Source organism: Eulemur rufifrons, chromosome 8 (genome assembly GCF_041146395.1).
Source record: "Eulemur rufifrons isolate Redbay chromosome 8, OSU_ERuf_1, whole genome shotgun sequence".
Lineage (NCBI taxonomy): Eukaryota > Metazoa > Chordata > Mammalia > Primates > Lemuridae > Eulemur > Eulemur rufifrons.
The window spans coordinates 99,171,285-99,194,106 of NC_090990.1; the positions used below are offsets into that span (position 1 = coordinate 99,171,285).

General features: G+C 58.3%; 1 protein-coding gene across 1 annotated transcript; it reads right to left on the minus strand.

The window, feature by feature from the left end:
• Positions 1–166: 166 nt before the first annotated feature.
• On the minus strand, positions 167–21,062 carry PEAR1 (platelet endothelial aggregation receptor 1). Its single transcript, XM_069480387.1, has 25 exons — positions 20,984–21,062; positions 13,090–13,179; positions 11,939–12,101; positions 11,386–11,569; positions 10,676–10,780; positions 10,220–10,320; positions 9,295–9,387; positions 8,789–9,032; positions 7,945–8,062; positions 7,622–7,758; positions 7,323–7,535; positions 6,828–7,002; positions 6,586–6,706; positions 5,686–5,849; positions 5,492–5,594; positions 5,217–5,363; positions 4,887–5,012; positions 3,858–3,986; positions 3,615–3,743; positions 3,235–3,447; positions 2,932–3,020; positions 2,688–2,823; positions 2,449–2,523; positions 2,121–2,357; positions 167–1,628 (listed from the first exon to the last, which is right to left on the minus strand). The coding sequence occupies exons 4-25, from the start codon at positions 11,484–11,486 to the stop codon at positions 1,477–1,479; spliced, it is 3,108 nt and encodes a 1,035-aa protein (XP_069336488.1). The 5' UTR covers positions 11,487–11,569; positions 11,939–12,101; positions 13,090–13,179; positions 20,984–21,062; the 3' UTR covers positions 167–1,476.
• Positions 21,063–22,822: the final 1,760 nt, after the last annotated feature.

Here is a 22,822-nt window from a genome sequence, read left to right on the forward strand (position 1 = left end):
TGACCCTTCCTTTCACTTGAACACTTAGAGGCCACTGTAGGTTTATCAATCAGACTAATTTCAATATTGTTGTGCTTCAGGAAATAGGGAGGCCCGAGGAGAGGGAGAGAGAAGGGAGAACACCTGGTCAGTGCAGCAGCCAGAACACACACGACATTTATTGATTAAGTTTGCTGTGTTATATGGGCACGATTCATGGCTTCCAAAACAATTACAATAGTAATATCAAAGATCATTGATCACAGATCACTGTAACAGATATAATAATAATGAAAAAGTTTGAAATATTGCAAGAATTACCAAAATGTGACACAGAGACAAATGAGCACATGCTATTGGGAAAGTGATGCCAATGGACTTGCTCAGAGCAGTGTTGCCACAAACCTTCAATTTCTAAAAAGAATGCAATATCTGCAAAGCACAATGGGGCGCAATAAAGCAAAGCACAATAAAACAAGGTGTGCCTATACACCTTCTCCTGTCGTCCTTCCTGCCTCCAGCCTCTGCATCCCACTTAGCTCCATCCCCGCTCCACCCCTGCCGCTGCCACCTTCCCACCTTTGAGCCTCTGTATTGTCCACCTGTGGAAATGCCACCCTTTGGGAAAACCTCCAGCCTCTTAACTCCCACAGCGCACAGTGTGATCATCTCTTTTAGCACTTACCACAGTGTAACTGGCACTTTAATTCACTCAGCCACTTAGCCTTTGGGGGAGCATTTGTTGAGTGCCTACTATGTGTCAGAGGGAGCCAGTATTGACATAAACATAGGAGTCCTGCCTTCGGGGAGCTTACAGCCTGGTGGGGGAGGCAGAGAGTAACCAAATAATCACATAGACAAGTAACACACATTAGAGATGTGCCTGGCACCCCACAGGCCTTCTGCAGGTACCTGGTGGCTGCACACAGCTGCGATGAGCGCTGTGAAAGAGGTATGCAGGTGGGCGCTCCCTGAGGAGGACATGTGAAGGACAAGCCGGCGTCCACAGGTGAGTGGGGAAGGAAGAGCACTCTAGCTGTGCCAGTCCCTGTGGTAGGAGGCAGCGTGGCAAACAGAAGGACCTGGAGGCCAGTGCGATTAAAGTGTGCACTCACGCACACACGCGCGCGCACACACACACACACAGCTCTCAGCTCAGGCATGCACAGAAAAGGTACCCAATACACATTTTTGAAATCAATCTGAGATCAGAGTTATCCGGCAACGTCCAGCCCACCAGTTTATGTACACAGGGCCCTGGAGCCCTTGGGGAGCAGCAGTTTGGGAGGAGGGAGCCAGGCATCCTGCTGGCCAACGTCTCCCATGATGACACCTGGGAGCCAGGCTCCCATCTCTCCATTCAGTTCCTCGGTTAAATGTGTCATGTTCGCGGCCTGCCGGTCTGCTCCCTGCTCCTGGCAGGGCACACAGGCTCTGTCCCCAGCCTTCGACAGCGAGGGCCAGGTGTGCTGGCCTCTGCCACACCATCGTGGCCCCTCAACGGTCCTGGCGTCGAAGTGGGGGTGATGGGGGGTGCCGCACTGGAGGCAAGTCATAGTGTCCAGGGATGTGGCTGTTCTTGGGTGAGTCATAGTGGCCGGGGGGCAGGCCCGGGGGCAGCGGGGGCTGCGAGCCCACAGAGTCTCGGTCTGGAGACAGAGGGGACAAGGTGAGGGGCAGTGGATCCTTCCCCTCCCTCCACTCTCCTCCCCTCTCCAGCCTCTTCAGCCCAAAGAGAAGGGGATGCGGCCTGGACAGAGGTGGTTTACCCCCAACTGGCTGCGCGGCTCTGAGCAAAAGCCTCTCACTTCCTCAGCTGCCGGTGGGGGACCACTTCAGCCTGCCCACCTCACAGGATATAAGGACACGGCGTGACCTGCCTGGTTCCTCACTTTTCTGGGTACCAACTCCACCAGTCAGGTGCTATACAACCCCCATTTCAAATCCTCAGCCCTGTGAGGCAGGGACACCACTCTACCCTACAGACAAAGAGGCAGTATGACTTGCCCAAATCTGGCCCCAAAGGCCTCGCTCTTGCTGACACATCATGCCGCCTCCTTGTTGTCTCCATCTGTCTCTTCATTCTTTCTACCTCCCTCGTCCCTGTTTCTCTCTGGCCTTGCCCGGTGGAGAGGGCTCACCGTGGATCAGGGGGCTGGGCTGCTCGTAGGTGCCACTGTCTCTCTGTGGCTGGGGCTGCCACTGCCTCTGGCTGTCCCGCTGCCTGCGGGGAGATCCCGAGGGAGGGCCTTTCATCTCCACGTAGCTGCTCTCCCGGGGGCCCCCTGGCAGGCCAGGCAGGTCCCGGATGGTGGCGTAGGGGTTCTCACTGCTCAGGGAAGCCACGCTGGCCCCCAGCCCCTCTTCAGAGATGGGTCCTGAGGAGGGGAGGAAAGAAGTCGGGCTCGGCGGAGGCACTGGCTCCTCAACCCCAGCTCAGCCCTGCCCTCATTGCCCCTGTGCTCACACCTTTGTTATAGAATGAGCCTGGGCCATTACTGCTGCTGTGGCTGTAGCTGTAGCTTCTGTCCAGGCGGCTGCCAACTGAGGAGGAGGAGGAGACTGACAATCAGATCTCTGGTCCTCTCCCCAGGCTCCCACGTCCTCTAGAACAGGGGCTTAGGGCCCCGTGTTCAGACATGCACACCAAGATGGAGGATGTGGGGCTGCACAAGACCCACCCTCCCAGGAGGCCTCCTGGAACCTACCCCTGTCCAGAGGCCCCATGGGCACCTCCCGGCGGTGCTTCCAGTCAGCAGGCAGGGTGGCGTGGTTATCATGCCCGTGGGCTCCACTTGGCCGCTCAGGGACCTGGAGGCTGGCAAAGAGCTGACTGCCTGGAACCTGATAGGGGACGGTGCAACAGGGAGAGCCACGTGCAAGGACAGGGCTTTCCAGAGGACAGGGTCTGCACCCATTCCTCTGCAGCGCATCCCCCACCCCAGCACTGACCTTGTTAGGGGGCGGGGGGTTCGGGGAGCACTGCGACAGGGTGTGGTAGCTGGGGTTGGAGTAGTAGTGACTGTAGCTTGGAGGGACATCTGCACAATAGACACAGGCACAGGGTGAGCTCAGAGATAGGCCAGGGGCCCAAGAGAGGGGGTTCTGTCCCAGGAAATGAGTAATGTGGCTCCCTGACGGCCCCTCCCCTCTCCTCCCCACTTCCCATGTTCCCAGGGGGTCATGCCAGCACCCATTCGCCCTTGTGCCTATGAGCCAGCCACTCATCTGTGCCCCATGCCCAGGCCAGCTCACCTGGCATGACGTACTCAGAGCCATCCAGTCGCCCGCTGCTGTAGGCTACTGCCAGGTGTTGGTGCTCCTTGCCTTTTTGCCAATGGCGGTAGCCAATGAACAGTGCCACCAGGGCCACCACGAGGGACCCCAGTACCGCAATGCCAATCACTGCACCCAGTGAGTTATAGGCCACTGGAGAGGTAGGCATCATGGTGAAGGGCTCCTGGCTTCCTATGTGGGATGGGGTGGTCACTCAGAATGGCACCATGACTCAGCTGGTGAGCTTGGGGTGTGTGCATAGGAAAGGCACCCAGTAGAGAGGCAAGGGTGTTAAGAGGGACCTAGGTCCTCATACCCTGGGGACAATGGAGTTGGGGAGGAAGGAACTAAGAACTCACCAATCCTGCAAGGAGCACCACTGTGCCCTGGGGGACATACACAGGCCCCAGTCTCTGGGTGGCACCTTTCTCCAGGACCACACTGGCATGACTGGGAGCAGTTGGCACCAAACACCCCTGGAGGGCAGCCTGGGGAGACAGCCAAGGAGGCAAACAGGGATCAGAGGGGCCAGGAAACTGCAGTCCTCTTTGGACAAGGGCTAAGTTGGGAGCAGGGGCATGGAGTTCCCTTTCTGTTGGTACCTTCCAAGCAGCGGTGTCCAGTCCAGCCTGGGCGGCAGACACAGCTCCCATCCTGGGGATGGCAGGCCCCGCCATGGTGACATTGGCAGGTCTGGGCACAGTTGGCTCCCCAGTGTCCTGGGGGGCATGCTACAGGAAACAAGGGGCCTGTCTGGTGGGGCAGGGCCAGCCCCTCCCAGATGAACTCTCAGCCCCCATCATCACTTTGGTCTCCCTGGGGACACCAAGCTGTGAAGAGTATCTATACACCTATGACTCACAAGTGCCTCTCCCTCCTGTGAACTCCAGACCCACCTGCCCATCTACCTACTCAGCATCTGCACTGGGCTATCTAGCAGCTGTTTCAGAATACCGCATCCAGTGTCAGGCAATCAAAGGCTCCCAAATCACCCCGCACAGCTTAGCTCAGGACTTTTCCTTTTTTTTTTTTTTTAACGTAAGAGAGAAGTTAATGTTTTTAAAGGCGTTACTTTTGTGTGTCTGACACTAGCAAATAATTTAATAGTAGTTGTTTCCAAATGGTATGGAAAAACTCTTCACTAAGATCACTTCCCTTTGCCGTGCCTGCTGGTAGGCTTAAATCAAGCCTATTTCATGGTTAATAGCCTCTCATTTCCCCTTTTCAAATTTTGTTTTACTTGGCTTTTTTGGACTAATCTTTTTCCATGATCTTCCTCATATATTTTTGTGGGAAAGAGGCCCACGAAATAAATAAATAAATATTGAAAAATTCAAAAGAAAAAAAAAGAACGTGTTCAAAACTAAGCTTATGATTCTCCCTCCCCCCCATAAAAATACTGCTCTTCACAGGGAATTTTTCTCTTGACCTGTTAATTGCTGCATCCTGAGCACCTAGAGCAGTACCCAGCACGTAGGTGGTGCCCAGTAATGTCTGTTTATATTGGTGACATAAACAACAGAATCAAGGTGGGTCCAGAGGCTTTCATACCCAAGAGAAGAGGGAACCTCTCGTCCTCAGCCCGCCCTCTCAGCATGCACATGTGCTCAGACACATAAGCCACCACGTACGTTGGGAGCAGTCAGGGCCTGTCCAGCCAGCCAGGCAGTAGCAAGTCCCATTCGAGGGGTGGCAGGAGGAGTGGTTGGCACACTTGCAGGGCACACAGCGTTTGCCATAGCGGCCGGGCTGACAAGCTGGGGGAAAGGGGTGCGTGATGATTGAAATAGTGGCCAACCCTCAATCGGCTCTTGCTCCTGCTATCTCCCCCCACTTCACGCTGGCCTGAAGATTGGGGTCAGAGGAAGGGATCAAGGGGGGTAGAGGGGGAACTTCTGGCATCTGCCACTGCACTGCACCCTACTATGGGCAGGTGGTGGGCAGGCAGGAGAGAGCCTCACATCTCTGGCAGGAGGGGCCTCGGAATCCAGGTGCACACACGCAATTGCCATTCTCGGGGAGGCAGGTGCCCCCATTCTTGCAGGTGCACGTATTGCTGCAGTTGGCTCCCCAGAAGCCCTCAGGGCAGGGCAAGTGGCAGCGGATACCTGTGGGGGAGAGAAATAGGGTGTGCCTGGCCTGGCTCCCCTCTTGTTCCATGGGGGCTCTTTGTACACATTTCCTATGGGATGCATCTCCCAACTCCACAGTAGGCCCGGGGCCCTAGAATCCTCACCCATCCAGCCAGCCTGGCACTGGCAGTGTCCATGAACAGGGTCGCAGTCATCAGAGTGGTCACAGTCACAGCGACTGGCACAACCTTCACCAAACTGCCCCTTCTTGGAGAGGGAGTGGAGAGTAGGGTAGGCTGATCAGCTGGGGATGCCATACCCTCCCCTCCCCCAGATAGACAGGCTGTCAAGCACTCACCGGGCAGGGCAGCTGGCAGTGGGCCCCGTGCCAACCAGGGGTGCAGGTACAGGTTCCAGTTTGGGGGCTACAGACTGCCTCATGGGCACACTGGCAGCTGGCATTGCAACCAAAGCCCCACGTTCCAGGCGGGCAGGACACAGAGCAGTTACCACGCTGCCAACCTGGAGGAGGGGGCCTCAGAGGTAGGCATGGGGACCGGCTCCCCTTCTGAGCAAGCAGACGCTGGGTACTGGCTGTGCTATAAGCTGCAGGTGGGAGTCGGGGTGCTCATGGAACCATACAAGAGAGGAGCTTATAAACTATTAGATGTGGGCAGAAGGCTCCATGCCTTCCGGTGAAGCACCACCTGCTTCTGGGTCTTGGCTGCCTCTTCTGAAAAATGAAAGGGGTTGGCAGCAAACCCAAATGCTCACAGAGACCCCATCAGGTAGCCAAATGAGTTATCCAGATCATATGTAAGACAATAGAGAGTAGTGGGGACTGGAGACGGGAGGCTTGTTAAATTTGACAGGGAGTTAGCCAAACAAACCACAACTGTGTAATTCAGCCTAAAGGCTGCCAACGTGCCACCCCTAGTGGATCTCAGAGGCCCTTCCTGGTGCTGCCATTGTGCGTTTCGGTATGACTGAGGGTGAGGAATGTTCGCTGATGAGGTGCCTTCTGGCCTGGGCCTTTAAGGACAAGTAGGGTTTTTGTAGTTGAAGAAAAGCAAAGTGGATATTCCAGGAAGGAAATAGCCTGGATACTTTCCCACAGTCCAGCTGCTGCCCACTAAGCTCCGCCCTTACCCTGCAGCCTCTCCCCTGCCCTTGGCCTGCCCATAGCCTTGGACCCACCCTTCTTCCCGTGGCCCCGCCCCACCAATCTCCTTTCCCGGAGACTCCGTGCTCTTCTAACCTTCCTTGCAGATGCACGCGCCGTCGATGGGTGAGCAGGCGATGGCATTTTCGCATGCGCAGCGTGCGGAGCAGTTGACACCGTAAGTGTCGGGCGGACAGAGGCTAGCGCAGTGAGGGCCCTGAAAGCGGGTGGGTGGACCAGTGAGAGAGGTGGGCCAGCTCCTCGGCCTCTCCCCGACCCCCCAGCCCTCACCCCGCAGCCCCGCCGCCCACGCTTTCTCGCAGCGGGGCGCGCCTCACCGTGTAGCCCGGCGCGCACCGACAGAGGCCGCTGTCGGCCTGGCAGACGCCGCCGTGCAGGCAGAGACAGTGCTCCTGGCACCCCGGGCCGTGCGTGTCCTGCGGGCAGCTCTCGTTGCAGTGGAGGCCCGCCCAGCCCGGCAGGCACGAGCACTCCCCGTTCATCGGGTGGCAGCTGCAGGCGGAGTCGGGTGCGTGGCGCGGTCAGCTGGGACCCCGCAGGCCGGCCTCCCCGACCCCTCAGCTTGGTGGGAGCCCTGGGCATCGCCGGAGTACGAGGGCCACCAACGAGGCTCGGCGCTATTCCGAAAGCCGGGTTGGGGCAAGTGCCAGTACCTTGGGCCCCTCCCCGCCCCTAAGATCCCTCCCTTTTCTCTTTTGTGACCTGAGGCGCTTGGATGTGCCCCTGGCGCTTTTCGTGGCTCTGGCAGCTTCAGCCCCCAACACCTCTCCCATTGGCCTCCTGAACCCTTGACCACGTGTCCCGCGGCGCACCTGAGGCTGTGCTCCGGGTCGCAGGTGCAGGACGCCTGGCAGCCAAGGCCGTAGAGGCCATCCGGGCAGAGGCGCTCGGCGCAGCGGTCCCCGGTGAAGCCGTGTTCACACAGACACGCGCCGTTGGCGGGGAAGCAGCGGGCGCCGGGGGCGCAGTCGCACGTCTCAGCACAGTCCTGCCCGAAGCGGCCCACTGGGCACTCCTCACGGCACCTGGGCGCCTAGCGGAGTGAGTCCGGTGGCAAGCCACCTCCTCCTGCCCGCCTCCCGCCGCCCCTGCCCGCGCCACCGCCACTCACCGATCCCCGGTGTAGCCCGGAGCGCAGCGGCACTGCCCAGTGAATCGGTCGCAGAGACCGCCGTTGTGGCAGCGACATTCCTGGGAGCAGTTGGGTCCGTGGAAGCCCTCTGGGCAGGGCAGGGAGCAGATGGTGCCCTGTGGGAGTGAGAGGTTGACAGAGCCCCAGGCGCCCAGCCCCCTTCCCATGGCCACAGGACCCCTTGACACCCCCATGCCCACAGAGCCTAACCCCTCACACACATCGTCCTTGGAGCCCTCTTTAGAACCATCCACAGACTTCTCCTCAGCCTCACCCCATACCCTCAGACCCCCCATTCATACCATCCAGCCAGGTGGGCAGCTGCAGGGGCCCTGGGGGGCCTGGAAGACACCTCCATTTTGGCAAGGATCGGTGCTGGGGCAGAAGCCAGCAGTGCCCTGGAGACAGGACACATCACAGCTGCTGGACAGAGCAGGTGAGGTCAGTGTGTAAACAAGTAATACCTGCCTCCCCCCAGCCCCTAGCCTCCAAGGGCTGGCCCTGACCTCGGGACTTAGTGATTTACACCTGCCCTTCCCTGCTGGGAAGGAGGGAGTCAGAAAGCAAAGGTGTCCAGGACTGGACATGCAGGGACACCCCAGCACCAGCAGGTAGGGGAGAGCAAAGAGCCACTGGTGGCATGTCTGCTTCTCGTGCCCCCGGGCTCCAGCTCCTCACCTTTGCTCAGGCTGTTCCCTCAGGAGAACATCTGAGCCTACTCTCGTTTTTCCAGAGGGCTCAACTCCGGGCGCTCCTCCTTGAAGCCTGATCCTGATTTCCTCTTCTCCCTCCTGTGACACCCTGGCTCTCCCTGCATCCTGCCTTGCACAGGGTTCTCTGGGCCCTTGTCTCAGCCTCACCCTACAACATGCTTTCACACACATGCTGTCTCATGTTATCTTCACAGCAACCCTTCCAGGCAAACAGCACTATTCCCATTTTACAGGCAGGAAACAAGCTCATGAAAAGTCAATGATTTGCTCAAGGTCACTCCACTAGTGAGTGGTGGAGCTCAGACCAGGATCTTGGCATCTAGACACCATCCTCATGTTTGGGACCCTGTCTGAGTCACCTCATTTCCCTGTGTATGTCTGTGTGGCCCTGTGTCTGCAGCCTCATTAATGTGTTGTTCTCCGCATTACGCACCTGGGCCCAGTTCTCTCTGGGGGGCAGAAGCAGGCTCCAGTCTGGGGATCACAGGGTGCCCCGTGGCACTGGCAGCTGAACTGGCAGGCAGGGCCATAGTGACCAGGGCTGCAAGGCTGAAGGCAGTTCGGGGGCTGCAGGCCAGAGGAGCAAGAACATACCCCACTCTTGGGATCACAGGAGCTGCTGTTGCCGCAGCTGCAGGGCTTGTCACACTGTGGCCCCCACACTCCTGGGGCACATTCTGTGGGATAAGGAGAGTGGAAGGGGGTCACCAGAGGTCTAGCCCCTCCCCAGCCTCCAGTTAGTCCCTGTCTCTGTCTCTCAGCCCTTGCACACCCATTCTCTCTTCCCCATCACCAGAAAACACAGCCAGCTGCAATGGGGCTCTGACGGTCATTGCCCGGGGGTCCTAGGCACCTGTGCCTTGGCAGGCAGGGTGCGCCTCAGGGTCCTGTGTCCCTAAAGGCTCAAGAGGCCCCTCCCCAGAGTCACCAGCCACTCACCACTGGAGCAGTCATCACCCCGCCAGCCTGGCACACACTGGCACTGATTGGGCGCCACACAGCGGCCATGGACACATTCCTGAGCACAGAGTGCTAGGGCAGAGATGGGTGTGAGTGAGGCGATGCGTCCACCCTGCCCCTACCCACCTTTTATCCTGTGACGTCTAACCCCATCTTCTTCCCACACCAGGGACTTGGAGTTCTCCAAGCACCTGTTCTGCTTCAGATAAAGAAAGACTGACAGGTGACTCAGGGTCAGAGCTTGACAAGATGCCAGGGTTCCAGGCTCCTCAGCCCCTTTCTGTGACATTCTCTAAGCACCATGTCGGGGAAATGGCGTGGGGTAGGGGAGGTCCTCAGGCAGGGGCCGGACATGGATTCTGTCCAGAGAGAGGGTAGGGGCTGAGGGCCAGGGGCTGGGCAGGCTGGAAAGGGTGTCTGCAGGGGCTAGGGATGGGCAGGGGCCTTGGGCGTTACAGGGTGCTGGGTGGGCAGTGGGCAGTGGGCAGCGGGCAGGAGAGACTAGACAGTGACAAGTCACAGATATAACAGAGAGACAGGGACAGGAAGAGACAGAGATGGACCCAGAAGACAAGTCCTAAGACACACAGTAACAGAGAGACAGAAGGACAGAATGAGGGCTCTGAGGCAGAGAGATGCAGAGACAAAGGCTTCTCAGGGTCATGGACAGATGGGACAATCATGGGGCCAGCTGGAGACAGGGGTATGGAGTGGCAATGGAGAGGGAGCTGCTGAGACCCTGAAGACAAGACCAGGGAGAGGAGGAAGAGGGGAGAAAGCCCAAAGGGGCAGAGGAGTGGCCCCACGCTGGTGGGAGCAGGGGAGGACTCAGAAGGTGGGCTAAGCCCCCCCATTCCACTGTCCCACTCCGCACTCCCCCTGCCTGGCCCAACATTGGACTCACGGACACAGGCCCCGCTGCTCTCGTAGAAGCCCCGGCAGCACTGCAGGCGCCGACGGTGGTCCGTCTTCACCACCTGACGGTACACCGTGCGGTAGACAACCCTGCGGAGGCCGGGAAGGCGGCCCTCAGTCCTCCCCGCTGAGGCCCCCGCTGTCCACCGTCACAACAGTGAGGCGCAGGGGAGGCCAGGGTGCGGGGAGTGCCCAGCGCTCTGGGCTGGGGAGCAAAGAGTATTCCCTCCTGGCCGCCCACCCAACCACACACACACATACAGTGCACCACCAGTGCACACCCCGAACACACGTGCGTCCATACCCATGACCCCACACGAACCACACGTGAACCACGGTAGGAATGAGTCCCCAGGGCCAGAAGTTTCCTCTAAACCCTAAAGGTTCTGAGAGGGGCAGCGACTCCAGCAGCCCATCTGCCCATGGAGGGGGAGGAGGCACTCACGTGGGCTGGGGACAGGCATGGGGGCCCTCCCAGGGCCTGTCGCAGGGCTCCGAGGGGAACAGGCTGAAGGGGCGGGAGTGGGACTCCTTGGTGGTGGTAGTGAAGCTGCAAGGCAGGGAACTGGCTCAGCGGCAAGGACGGGGGAGGCCTTAGCTGGCACAGGGCCAGGAAGCAGGGCCATGAGGGGTGGGCCACAGTGGGGAATCAACATCCCAACATTTGGGCTTGCTCCCCCAAGTCTAGGATGGGACCCCCATCCTGCCCCAACTCTCAAGTCCGGAGGGCTTCTCCTAGAATTGCAATGTTCCTGGGATACCCCCCATCAGACTCCCCTTCTCGCCTGTTGGACCACAGCCTTCCATTTTCCTCTCCACCCCCTCCCTACATGGGAAGACTGAGCTAGAACTGACTTCTGGGCTCAGTGGATAGGGATGGGTTGAAGCATTCCTGGCTAAATTCTGCCCTGGGTCTTGTTTCCCAACCCTGTCCCCCTGCTCCCCGGGCCAGCCCCGCTACTGGCTCCCACCCTGCACTATTCTGTAGCCGGCCTCCCACAGGGACCAAGGGCCAGGGATAGAGACAGGACAGAGACTGCAACAGGGCCAGAGACGGGGATGGAGTCAGAGAAATAGGAGGGAGGGGAGAGGAAAGGAAGGAACGGGATGAGGAGCCCTAGCAGGGAAAATCAGGGGCGGCGGTGGCTCTCTCACCTTTCCCAGAAGCTGCAGGCATTGGGATCCTTAGGGTTGAGAGTTCCAGCCAGACCCAGGCCCAGGGCCAGGAGAAGGAGGGGACGCAGAGGTGGTGACATTGTAGAGGCCTGCACCACCCAGATGCAGAGCAAGCGGTGGGGGGACGCTGTGGCCGGCAGCCTGAGGACCTGGCTGCAGAGCTCTGCACGTGCGTGGGCAAGCAGAGGAGACGAGGCTGCTGCCCCCAGTCCCCTGCCCCGTGCGCCTGGGCTGCAGCTCTCCCAGAGAGCACTCCTGCACAGGTGCACTTCCAAGCCTCCAGTCTTTGCTCAGCCCTCATTCTTCACTGGAGTCCTCATCTTTCAAGGTCAAACTCAAGTGCCCCCCTTCTACTATGCTCTGCTCCCTGACCCCCACTGGCAGGATGCCTCCACCCATTCCTTCTGGGGCCCCCCAGCACCACTGTTCTAGTGCCTATTCCCTGACCATGACCTCCAGAGGCAGGGACCCAGTGGCCTTTGTCTCTGAATCCCCAGCCCACCCCCTACCCAGGGCACTTTGGTATTTGTACCAAGGTGTGAAACTGGAACCAGTGAGGAGACGTTATGAGGGAAGCAGACTTGGGCTCAGTGAGAGGAAGGACTTTCCAACAGTCAGAGCAGTTCAGTAATGGAATCTGCTACGTCAGGTGGTGAGCTCCCCATCACTGGATGTATGCAGGGAGAAACCAAAACCTACATGATGGAATGAATGCAGTCAGGTATTTCCTGCTATATGGGGTGGGAGTGGGGCTGCGTCCCGTTGACCTCCCAACCACTGGTGTGCTGGAGGCAGCTCATATGGGCTCAGAGAGCCAGCCGTGCACATCTCTTCCCAACTCTGTGGTTAGTGATGTCACATGAGTAGCTCGAAATCAGGCATGGGGTGCGTGGGGGGGGGTGGTGTTTACACCACAGAAACTGGCAAACATTACAACCCACGGCCAACACCCCCACCAGAGCTGGCTGTTAAACATCTGCCAGCACACCACTGCACCCACCTCTAGGTGCTATCCCTGAAGGGTCTCAACCTGGACTTGGATTTAAGGAAAAGCTCCCAGTGCCCTACAGAAATGGCTCCTCTCCCTCTCTGCCACCCCTGGCCTCGACTGGTGTGTGGGAAGGTCAGGACCAGGACTGCAGATGAGTCTCTTTTCTCAGCTCTTGAGCTCAGGAGAGGCCGAGCTCCGTGTGCCCGCCCTGTGGCCGGTTTCAGGTTCTGTGTTCCCTGTTCCTAAAACTTGCCCTGGCTCCCTGCTCTACCTCTCTGAGGCGCCCACATCTGTTTATAATTTTTCTGAGAAGAGAGAAAGGTCGTGGTTGCTGGCCCCTTACCCCCTGAGTATCTCTGGAATGCTGCCGCCCGGCCCCGCCCCACGCCCCCACCCACACACTCCCAGGGCCCCCACAGCGCTCTCAGCTCCAATCAGGGCGGCCCCTCCTTCCCTCCAGGTCTGCGCCCTCACTCAACCCCAGCTCACCCTGTGTTCCACCCCCCCTTTAACCCTCCAGCAGCCAAACCACCCTTTCAGCTGGGCTGGTCCCCCTCTCCTCCCCTTGCAAGTGTCTCCTCCCCCCCCTCACTCCCCACCGCCCCCAGTCCAGCACCTCCAGCAGGGCAGACCTCTGCCTCTAGCCTCCTCTGTGCGTCCTGCCACCCATCCTCAGTCCCCAAGTAACTCACCAGGTGGGGCCTGCGTCAGTTCAGCCCAGAGCCCTGGGGCCTGAGGGCCAGAGAATGTCCTGGGGGATCCTGGTGCTCAGGATGTGGAGCCTGAAAACAGGAAACAGAGGCTGGCTAGGATGGGGGGGCAGCAGGGAGCATGATTGCGGTGGGGAGTGAGGATGACTGTCCTCCCACCACCCTGAACACAGTGGGTTGGATGTAGGGGCAGAGGCAGGGCCAGAAGCCTTTATGGCGGCTTGTCTCCTGAGCTGACACCATGGCCCGCCCTGAGGGACAGAGGCCACAGTCAGAATGCCCTTCAGATGCCCCCCAGAGTCTGTGCCAGCGCACCGCCCCCACGTCACCCCCACACGTCCCCACTCCCAGCACCGGTGCCTCCTCACACTGTCTCCACACTGTACCCACCCTGCCCAGGGCTCGCCCTGTCTGATCCCAGCGAACCTCCCCACCTCCGCCTCGAGTGTGCGTGGCAGCCAGGGCCATGGGCAGCACCCCGAACCCTCCAGACACCTCCACCTTTTCCCTCGGTCTCCACGCTGCCCTCTTCCCGGCCCCCAGCTCTGGAGCAGGCACGGGGAGCTCCTCAGACTGGAGCTCCGTCTGTCACAGCCAGGGGGATCACCCTTGTCCCTGGGTGGGTCTCATCTCCTAAGCCACGAAGGAGCTCCCCCCGCCCTGGATCTGGCCCCAGAGCCTGTGGCATGGTGAGGTGGACAAAACCTGTAGCAGAAAGGACTTGAGTTAAACACAAGGAGGAGGTGCTCTGGAAGTTGAGCTGTTCTTTAGTCCAGAGAAAGTCCTTCCTCCCACTCACAGCCCCACGGCCACAGGCCCTGATTAGGTAGCCCGTGTCCCTATCTCCCCCTCCCAACCAACTCCTAGAGGAAAGGCTTCACCTGGGGCTTTGAGATGGACCTGGAGGAGGACGGAGGAGCATGAAGAGGAGGTGACTAATCCCCCTACTCTGGCGGGCCCGTAGCTCAGCTGGCCGGAGGGGCGGGGAGGCTGTTTTCCCACAGGTCCTCCAGGGCAGGGCTGGAGTGCGGAGGAGTCATCAGCTGGCCAGTCCAGGGGCTGGAAGCCAGAGTGGGGTCAGGGGACACTAGTGGGTGGTCCATAGGGAGGAAAAAGGTGGGGTGGGGGCCTTGGCAGGGAGAGGAAGGGTCTGGCCTGATTGTTCTCAGTCCCCGAGGAGGGAACACAGGCCAGACCAGGAGCCCAGAGCCCCAGCCTGGCCTCCCAGGCTTGTTCCCATCCAAGCCTTTGTCCCTGAGGTGCCAGGGTGCCTGAGGCCCTGGCCCATGCTCCCCTAGCCTCTTCCGGTCCCTGCAGCATTGGGCCCCAAGTGGGGGCTCACAGTGCACTCACTGAGGGGGACCCCTGCTCTCCCCCACTGCAGGCTCACTTCTCCTTCTCATACCGAGGCCCCTCCTGTCCCCCTACTCAACCCCTATCCTCCAAGCCTCTGGTTTGAGAGACCCAAACACCTTCCCTGACAAGAAAAATCATGTGACCCCATGTATCCTTTACTGTGTCGGGATAGGCCAGGTGCTGAGCGATTCCTACAGACATCTCATTTAAAGCTTACTTCAACCCATTGTGGTAGGTGTTAGCGTCCACGTTAGAGATGAAGAAACAGGCACAGAGAGGGTAAGAAAGGCCACACAGCCAGTAGGATCAGAGCTAGGATCCAAACCCAGGCTGCTGGCAGAAGCCTCCCAGTGATTCCAGTCTTTCCTGAGCCCAGACGGGAAGCCCATGGCTCTGCATCTTCTTTTGAACAGCTTCAGTTATGGGGGTGGGGGAGCTGGCAGGGGGTTGGACAGGAGAAGGGGCTGGGGGTGGGGGCTGCCACAAGAACGATCAGAAGCGTGGGAAAGGAGATGTGTTTACAGTCAAGAATGAGCTGACAGTTCTCTCTCCTCCACCTCGAGATGCAAATAGGCTGGGCTCCAGGCCAGGCCCTGAGGTCCCAGGCAGCCAGCACAGCCCCAGCGTTCCTGCCCTCCCAGCCCCCAAGCCCACACAGGGCCCAGCCCAGCTCAGCCTCCCTGGTCCTCTACAAGCTCAGCTCAGCTAGTTCCCCTGGTGGGGAGCCCCCTCTACCCTCACTGTGCCCAGCCCCTCCTAAGAGGAGGGAAATGAGTGCAGGGCCTCTTGGGAGGGTGTGCCAGGGTGCTGGAGTTCCTGGTGGGCAGGAAGGGACCCATTTCTATAGAAAGCGCAGAGTGAGAGTGGGGCTGATGGAAGTGAGACAGCAGGAGGGACTTCCCGACCAGCTCCCTTCCCGCTTCTCTGGGAAGTGGTGTAGCTTAGGATAACCCCTGGGCTCTGTACCCCCCCAGCCCTGTCCGAGGTCAGCCCTGGGTGTGAATCCCAGCTCTCCATTCCCTCATCTATAAAATGGGGATGATAACAGTACTTCCCTTGTAAGGTTGTTGTGCAGATTAAATGAGTTAATATAGATAAGGTGCCTGGAGTCTGTACATAATATGGTCATTAACATTAGCTGTCTCCCCGTCAGCATCATCAGTCCCACTCCTCCTCCTGCACCCAAGGTGGCCCCCTCCCCCCTCCCCTTGGCGCTGTCATGCCTTTTGGGTATTAATTCCAGGAAAAACTGTTTCTTGTTTTTTCTGAAGAACCCCCAGGATGATCCGGGAATGGGAATGGGGCCGCAAATGCTGACAGAGAGAAAGGAAGTGGAGGTGGGGGGGCCAGGCTCCCCGGAGAACCTGATCCCCCAGAATGATGGGCTGTCCGCCAGGTGCTTCTTCAAGCCAGAGGCAGTTGACAAGGCAGGATGCCTGGATTCCCCAACCCTCGGCCTGAGCACCAACTCCAGCTCCTTGCTTGGTTCCACTGCCCCTCCTCTCCGCTCAGCCCCTCTCTCCACTTCCCATCTTGGAGTCCAAAGATTCTGTCTCTGTCACTTACAAGCTGTGTGGCATCAGTTATATCGCATGAGCGCTCTGATTCTCCATCTCCTCATCTGTAAAATGGGAGAATCCCTCCCCACCGCCTGCCCCAGTATCCCCAGGGTTCAGTGAGGGTTGGAACCACTGTGGAACGGAGTATCGCCTGCTCAGTGGACGTTGGTGCAGAATCAGAATCTCCCACATTCCAGGCTTTCTGCCTCTTCCTTTTTGACTTTTGTTCTTCATCAGAAACTATTTGCCCTTTTTTCCTTCCTCCTCAGTTTCTTGGTTTCTGTCTTTCTGCCTGGCTCCTTCCTTTTCTATGTCAAGGCTGCCGGGTACAGTTGTGCATAACATTCACTGCACAAGGGCAGCCACCTTCAAGGGGGGAGTGGAAGCTGAACTCCAGCCATGATCCACTCACCAAGGCATGCATCTTAACTTGGTTCCAAGGCTGTTTTGCCCTGTATCTCTTTTGTCTTTTCGTCTCTCTCCCTGTCTCTGTGTCTGTTTCTCTGTGCCCCTTCCTAACCTATATTTGCATTGAGAGGGGATCACTTAGCGCTCCCACTCAGCAGTGAGATCCCAGTCCAAAAACTGTTCCCTTCCCTCTCCAGAGACCACACAGTACACACATGTACACATTTGCACACGCAAGCACAGAGCCCCTCCTACATCCAGCCGAGCCAGGCCCTCGGCACGCCAGGCATGTCTGCCGGATGGAGGGACAGGAAGCCTGCGCGTGCACCAGAGCGCGCCAGAGCCTGGGCGGGAAGGGGCAGGGGTGAGGGGCCGGCCTTGTGTTCTCTGTGGCTCAGGAAACAGGAGCTAGAGGGTCCTAGGTCCGACCTGTTTACTCATCAGGAAATAGAGAAATTGCAGGGATTGTGATTCACCAAACATCTATCGTACTGGACCTTGGCGCCCGGACCAGTCCCAACCCTCGTCGCCATCCTGTAAGGTGTAGCGATTGTTATCCCTGTTTCGCAGATGGGACGGTGGAGGGTCTCAGGTAAAATGACTTGCCCAAGGGCTGCCTGGCCACCAGAGACAATAGTGGGATCAGAATCTACTTGAAGGACAAAGCAGTGGGGATCACCCCTGGGGTGACACAGGCTAAGGAGAAGCTCCCCCTCCAGCCCACCCTGCTCACCATCACCCCTAGGTTACTGTCAGAAAGTGCAGCCCTGCTCTGGCCACTGCCCCTCTCTGCCACCCTCTGTGACTCTCCATAGCACAAGAAGGGGTCCCCAGGGGCCAGCCTCACCACCCCGACTCTGTGCTCCCATCACACTGGACCACTTGCTGCCCCTCGTGCCCCTCACCACACAGCCCCCTCTGCCCAGGCCAGCCCAGTCTCGAGGCCAGCCTCTTCCAGGAAGCCCCCTGGAAGCCTCACTCCCTGCCCTCAAGGCCCTCCTGCAGGCTCTCAGCACAGTCACCACGGACCCCCATGGCACAAAGGAGTCCTGGGTGTTCTCTCCCAACTCTGCCCTGCAGCTGGCTCCAGACTGCATGTGGATCAGTCTCCAGAGGCTCAACACTTCCCCAAAGCCCAGCACAGTCTTGGCACTAGTGTCCCTCCTCTGGGGCAGTGAAACTAACCCAGGAAACCCAGGAGGTCACAGCGTCTGCTATACATCACGTCGGACGGACTGGCCAGGCTGATGGATCCCCTATCCTGTGACCACTGCTCTGTGAGTCTGTTTCCCTCTGTTAGTGAGGCTGGTAGCCCCGGGATGCTCCCTCACAGCTCCCGTCCACCGAGCCATTACGTTTTTGTTAAGGTCTGTCTGCCCCAGTGGACTGCAGCTCCAGGAGGGCAGGACACTCCTCTGCCTTCCTCACCCCCGTATCCCCAGCACCGGCCACCCCGGCACCGGCAGGCAGAAACCGAACGTGTATGTGGAGTGGATGGACTGATACGCCCTAAATCCTTTCTGACTCCAGTAAGCCTTGACCTTACTTTTCCAGGGATTGGCGAGGAGAGGTGCTTAAGCTGTGGCTTCTCACCAGCTTCCCAGACAGCAGACTGGGCCCTTGTCTCGGGGCCCTCAAGACACAATGAGGTGTGTCATTGATGAGATGATGGAAGGTGGATTTAGAAGGAACTTCCGGATGTTACAAAGCAAAAGGCGGCTCCAAATTTGCCCTGCTGACCTCCCACAGGAATTCCTCAGGGCTGGCCTCCAAGTTCCTACGGGATGAGTGCACAGTAGTGCAAGGCACTGAGTCACCTACAGGGTGGAGGGGTGTGTCTGCCTGGCCTGCGCCCTCATTCTGTGCCTCCTGGCCCAGGGACGATGCCCCTGTCCACTGCACACACCTCCTCCTACACAGAGGGCCTGGGCCCCAGATGCCACTGCATGGGGTAGGGTGGGAGGCAGGAGCAGGAGAGCATGAGCACCCACCAGCACATGGGCAGGCAGGGCCCGAGGGCCACCCAGTGCTCTTTCTCTCGGGACTGCCATCTTGCCAGTGTGAGTGCTGTAATTACTAACTACCATCCCCTGTTCAATGCATCCTGTGGGCTAGATCCTTTCTAGTAGTTCTCTCAGCAAGTGTACACAGTAGGTGCTATTATGCCTCCCATTTTGTAGCAGAAGAAATATCTCAGAAAGGTTAAGTAACTTGCCCCAGGCTACGCAGCCCAGCCAGGGCAGAGCCGGGATTTGAGCCAAGGCGACCAAGCTCCAAGCCTGCACTATTGCTCTTTCTACCCCATGGTTTCTGTTTGGTCTTCTGCCCCTCTGTCTCCGGCTCCCTTTTGTTCTATCTCTAGGTCTCTGCTCTATTTTTCTTTTTCTTTCTTTCTTCTTTTTTTTTTTTTTTTACAGACAGAATCTGGCTCTGTCACCTGGGCTAGAGTGCAGTGTCGTCATCATAGCTCACTGCAACCGCAAACTCCTGGGCTCAAGCGATCCTCCTGCCTCAGCCTCCTGAGTAGGTGAGACTACAGGCGCACGCCACTAGGCCTGGCTAATTTTTCTATTTTTTTGGAGAGATGGAGTCTTGCTCTTGCTCTTGCTCTTGCTCAGGCTGGTCTCGAACACTTGGCCTCAAGCCGTCTTCCCACCTTGGCCTCCCAGAGTGTTAGGATTACAGGCATGAGCCACCGCACCCTGTCTGTTTTTCTAAGTCTGCCTTTTTTCCCTCTGGGCCTTGTTGTTTCTATGGCTCTGCTTGTGTCTCTGCATCTGGCAGTCTCCATCTCTGTCTTTGTCTCTCTCTTTCCTTCCCTGCCTTCTCTTCCACTTCCTGCTGGCTTGTCCCCCACAGGTTAGGTGCCAGGAACTGACACCCTCCCCAGAGCTGGGATGGGGCCCCAGGGCCCCTCAGAGTCCCAGGAGGCTCCTTCCCAAGGCTTCCAAGGCTCTCAGAGGAGAGGCTCTCGAGGTGGTGGAGGCCCACCCGGCCTCGGCCCCTCCTGTGTTGGGTGGAGGGACGGCAGACAGCAGCCCAGTGACCTCTATCTCCCTCCAGGTTTCCGATTGGTGGATGGGGCTGCCTGGAGAGCAAGTTTCCTCTTCTGGGAGAGTCTGATAGGGAATGCTGTGGGGGAAGGGCGTGGAGAAACAGATGCCAACCCTCAGCTTCACCTTCCACTGGAGACAGAGGGAGGCAGAGAGGCGAGCCTGGAGGACCCAGCTCCTAGCAGCAGGGAGGGCAACCCAACTGCACTGGGGAATGTGGCGGGCAGACCTCAGAGTGGGAGGGAAAGGCAGCAGCAGTGGGGAGACCCGGGCCCGGAGAGCTGGCTCACGAGCACACACAGCAGGTACTCTACCATGGATTGGGCTGGGGTGGGGTTCAGAGAACAGCTCCCCCCAACAAGGCCCGGCTTAGGCTAGGGTTGAGAGCTGACCCCTTGCCCAGTCCTGCCTGGAGCTGAGGCCTGGCTGAGCCTGGGAACTTCAGGCCAGCACAAGCTGTTCCCATCCCAGGGGACTGGGGTCACAGCTCAGTCCCGGGAGAGGCCACTCATAAAAGGCCAGAAAAGGGGAGCAAGAGAGTCTGCTACTGGAGGCTGGAGAAGGGGGCGGGCGTGAGGGGTGGCATTGCTGGGGCCTGGGCTCCTGGGCACTCACCACCTGCCCCCGCCCACACACACACCTGGCTCTTAGCACTGCTTCAGATCAGATCATCCACTCGTCTTTCTCTCTCTCTTTTTTCTTTTTTATTTATTTATTTTTTTTTAGAGAGAGGGCCTTGCTCTGTTGCCCACGCTGGAATGCAGTGGCACAGTTACGGCTCAGAGCTTCCTGAGGATCCAGGCGCCTGAGACCTGGAGCCAACTTCTAGTCCTCATAACCAGCGAAGATGTGACAGCCAGGCAAGCAATTCTGGGTGCCATCCCTACATCTCCCTCACACATTCCTCCTGGTGGGCAGAGGGACAATACTGACGATAAACCCCGAGCAGGCACTGTTCAAAGCAGGAGACATGTTTGCTCATCTAAGCCTCACAACAACCCCATGAGGCCGGCAGTGTGTTTTATTGTTTCCCTTTAGAAAGGAGAAACTGAGGCACAGAGATTAAATCTCTTGACCAAGGCCCTACAGCTGCTAGTAAGGCAATCTTGACTCCAGTGTCGGTGCTCTTAGGCTCCTTTCCCTTGAGCAAAGGAGAGGACCAGGTACCCTCTTCTCCCGCCAGCACAGAGGGAGCAGGGGCACTGGACGCTCGGAGCGCGCTCCCCAGGCGCTCAGGAAGCAGCCTCCTTAGCATTTCATTTCAGGTACATGTTTCGGTACGGATGGAACCCCCAATCTGTCCCCTTAGCTCCCTCTCCACAGCCCCCTTCCCCTCCTTCTCGGCTCTCTTCGTCTGCCCTCTTTGCCCTACTCCTCGCCCAGGGGTCTGGGACTCCAGGCGAGGAGGAGGTGGCCTCCGGGTCCGCACACCCTTTCCCTGGGCAGGGCGCCCTTGGGCCCACCACCCGGGCCTCTCTGCTGGGGCGCGCAGTCACTCACCTGCCTCGAGGGCTCTGTCTCTCCTCCGGCCTGGGGTTGGGGACCGCTGGGGCGGCGGAGGGCTGGGCGAGGGTCCCGCGTAGAGCCCCAGCCCGACTGCGCGAGCGGCTGGGAGGCCGAACGCCGTGGATCGCAGGGCGGGGAGGGGCGCGGAGGGGCGCGGAGGGGCGGGGGGCAGGAAGGGGGTGGGAACTGGGGCCCTCGCCAAGGCAGGAAGTTTTGACAAGGAAACCGGGAGCCGGGGGAGGGGAGATCCAGAGCGCCGGGAGGGAAAACTGTGTTGGGGGTGGGATCACAGAGGCCGAGCGCGGGGCCGACTCCCCGCAGACTGGGCCGGGGGCAGAGAGGGGACGAGGAGGAGAGGTCAGAGCAGGGGCCCTGGGCCCGAGTCCCCCTCGGCTTCCACTCGCTGTGCGGCCTGGGTTATTTAACCTTTGGTGCCTCATTTGTCCTATCTGCAAAGTGGGGTTATGGAGAAAAATCAATGAGATCGCCCGAGCGGGGCACCTTTCCGTGCTGCCCAACTCGGGGACGGACCGCCACGTCCTACTCTGAGACAGGCGGACGGGGGGGGGGGGCCCTCCTCTCCTCCTGCCGCCCGAAATCACACTGAGGGAGGGTGTGATCCTGGGAAACGGTCTCCCGAGGTCTGGGACTCAGCTGGCGGCGCTGCTGTCAGCACCAGCGGCGTCCGGACTGAGCGAGCCCTCGCGGCGCCACCTCGCGGCCAGCGTGAGCCTCCCGGGGCCCCACAGCCCCCAGGCGGGCCCTGGGCACACTTCCCTGTTCTCATGGCACTAACATTTGCTTTCGTCATCGTTAGCCCTTCACATGGATTGCCTCATTTAATCCTTAACTCGAGATTGGTCCCATCATTATGACCATTTACATATGGTGAAACAGACATGCCGAGCGGCTTAAGACACTGGTAAGTGGCAGAAGTAGGACTGAAGTCTGGGGTCTATTACAGGGCTCACTCGCCAAACCACCCACCACACAGGCTGCCACAGCGTAAGCTACGACAGTTCAGAAAGAGCAAGTCAGGATCATCCCTCCCGGGAGACTTTTAAAAATCAACTTTATTAAGGCCGGGTGCGGTGGCTCACGCCTGTAATCCTAGCACTCTGGGAGGCCGAGGCGGGTGGATTGTTTAAGCACAGGAGTTCCAGACCAGCCTGAGCAAGAGTGAGATCCCCGTGTCTACTAAAAATAGAAAGAAATGATTTGGACAGCTAAAAATATATATAGAAAAAGTTAGCCGGGCATGGTGGCGCATGCCTGTAGTCCCAGCTACTCGGGAGGCTGAGGCAAGAGGATCGCTTGAGCCCAGGAGTTTGAGGTTGCTGTGAGCTAGGCTGACGCTACGGCACTCTAGCCCGGGCAACAGAGTGAGACTCTGTCTCAAAAAAATCAACTTTATTGAGGTATAACTACCATCCAATAAAAAGGTACCCACTTGAAGTGTACAGTGGTGATGAGTTTTGTGTTTTCGATTTTTTTTATTGTGGTAAAAATATAAAATTTATCATTATAACCATTTTCAAGTGTACAGTTCAGTGGCATTAAGTACATCACATTATGTGCAACCATCAGCCTTATCCATCTCCAGAACTTCTTCATCAACCCAAACTGAAACCCTGTACCCATTAAACAAGAACTCCCCACTACTCCCCCGCCCCCAGCCTCTGGTACAGACACCATTAGCTTTTTTTGATGAATATTCGGTTTGGGATTGTGTTTCAGCACTTTATCAAACCATTGTGTGGAATGCTTGCGATTGTCAAAAATAATCCATTTTTCATCACAATGTAACAATATTGTGTAGAAATGTTGCTCCTT

What these genes read in the sequence shown, in the direction of transcription:
- PEAR1 (XM_069480387.1), bottom strand. Translation starts at nt 11,486, where the DNA reads ATGTCACCACCTCTGCGTCCCCTCCTTCTCCTGGCCCTGGGCCTGGGT. An exon ending in GGGTGATGACTGCTCCAGTG is followed by an intron (nt 9,033 to 9,294) that starts GTGAGTGGCTGG and finishes CTTATCCCACAG; the next exon opens with AATGTGCCCCAGGAGTGTGG. An exon ending in CGCGTGCATCTGCAAGGAAG is followed by an intron (nt 5,850 to 6,585) that starts GTTAGAAGAGCA and finishes CCCCTCCTCCAG; the next exon opens with GTTGGCAGCGTGGTAACTGC.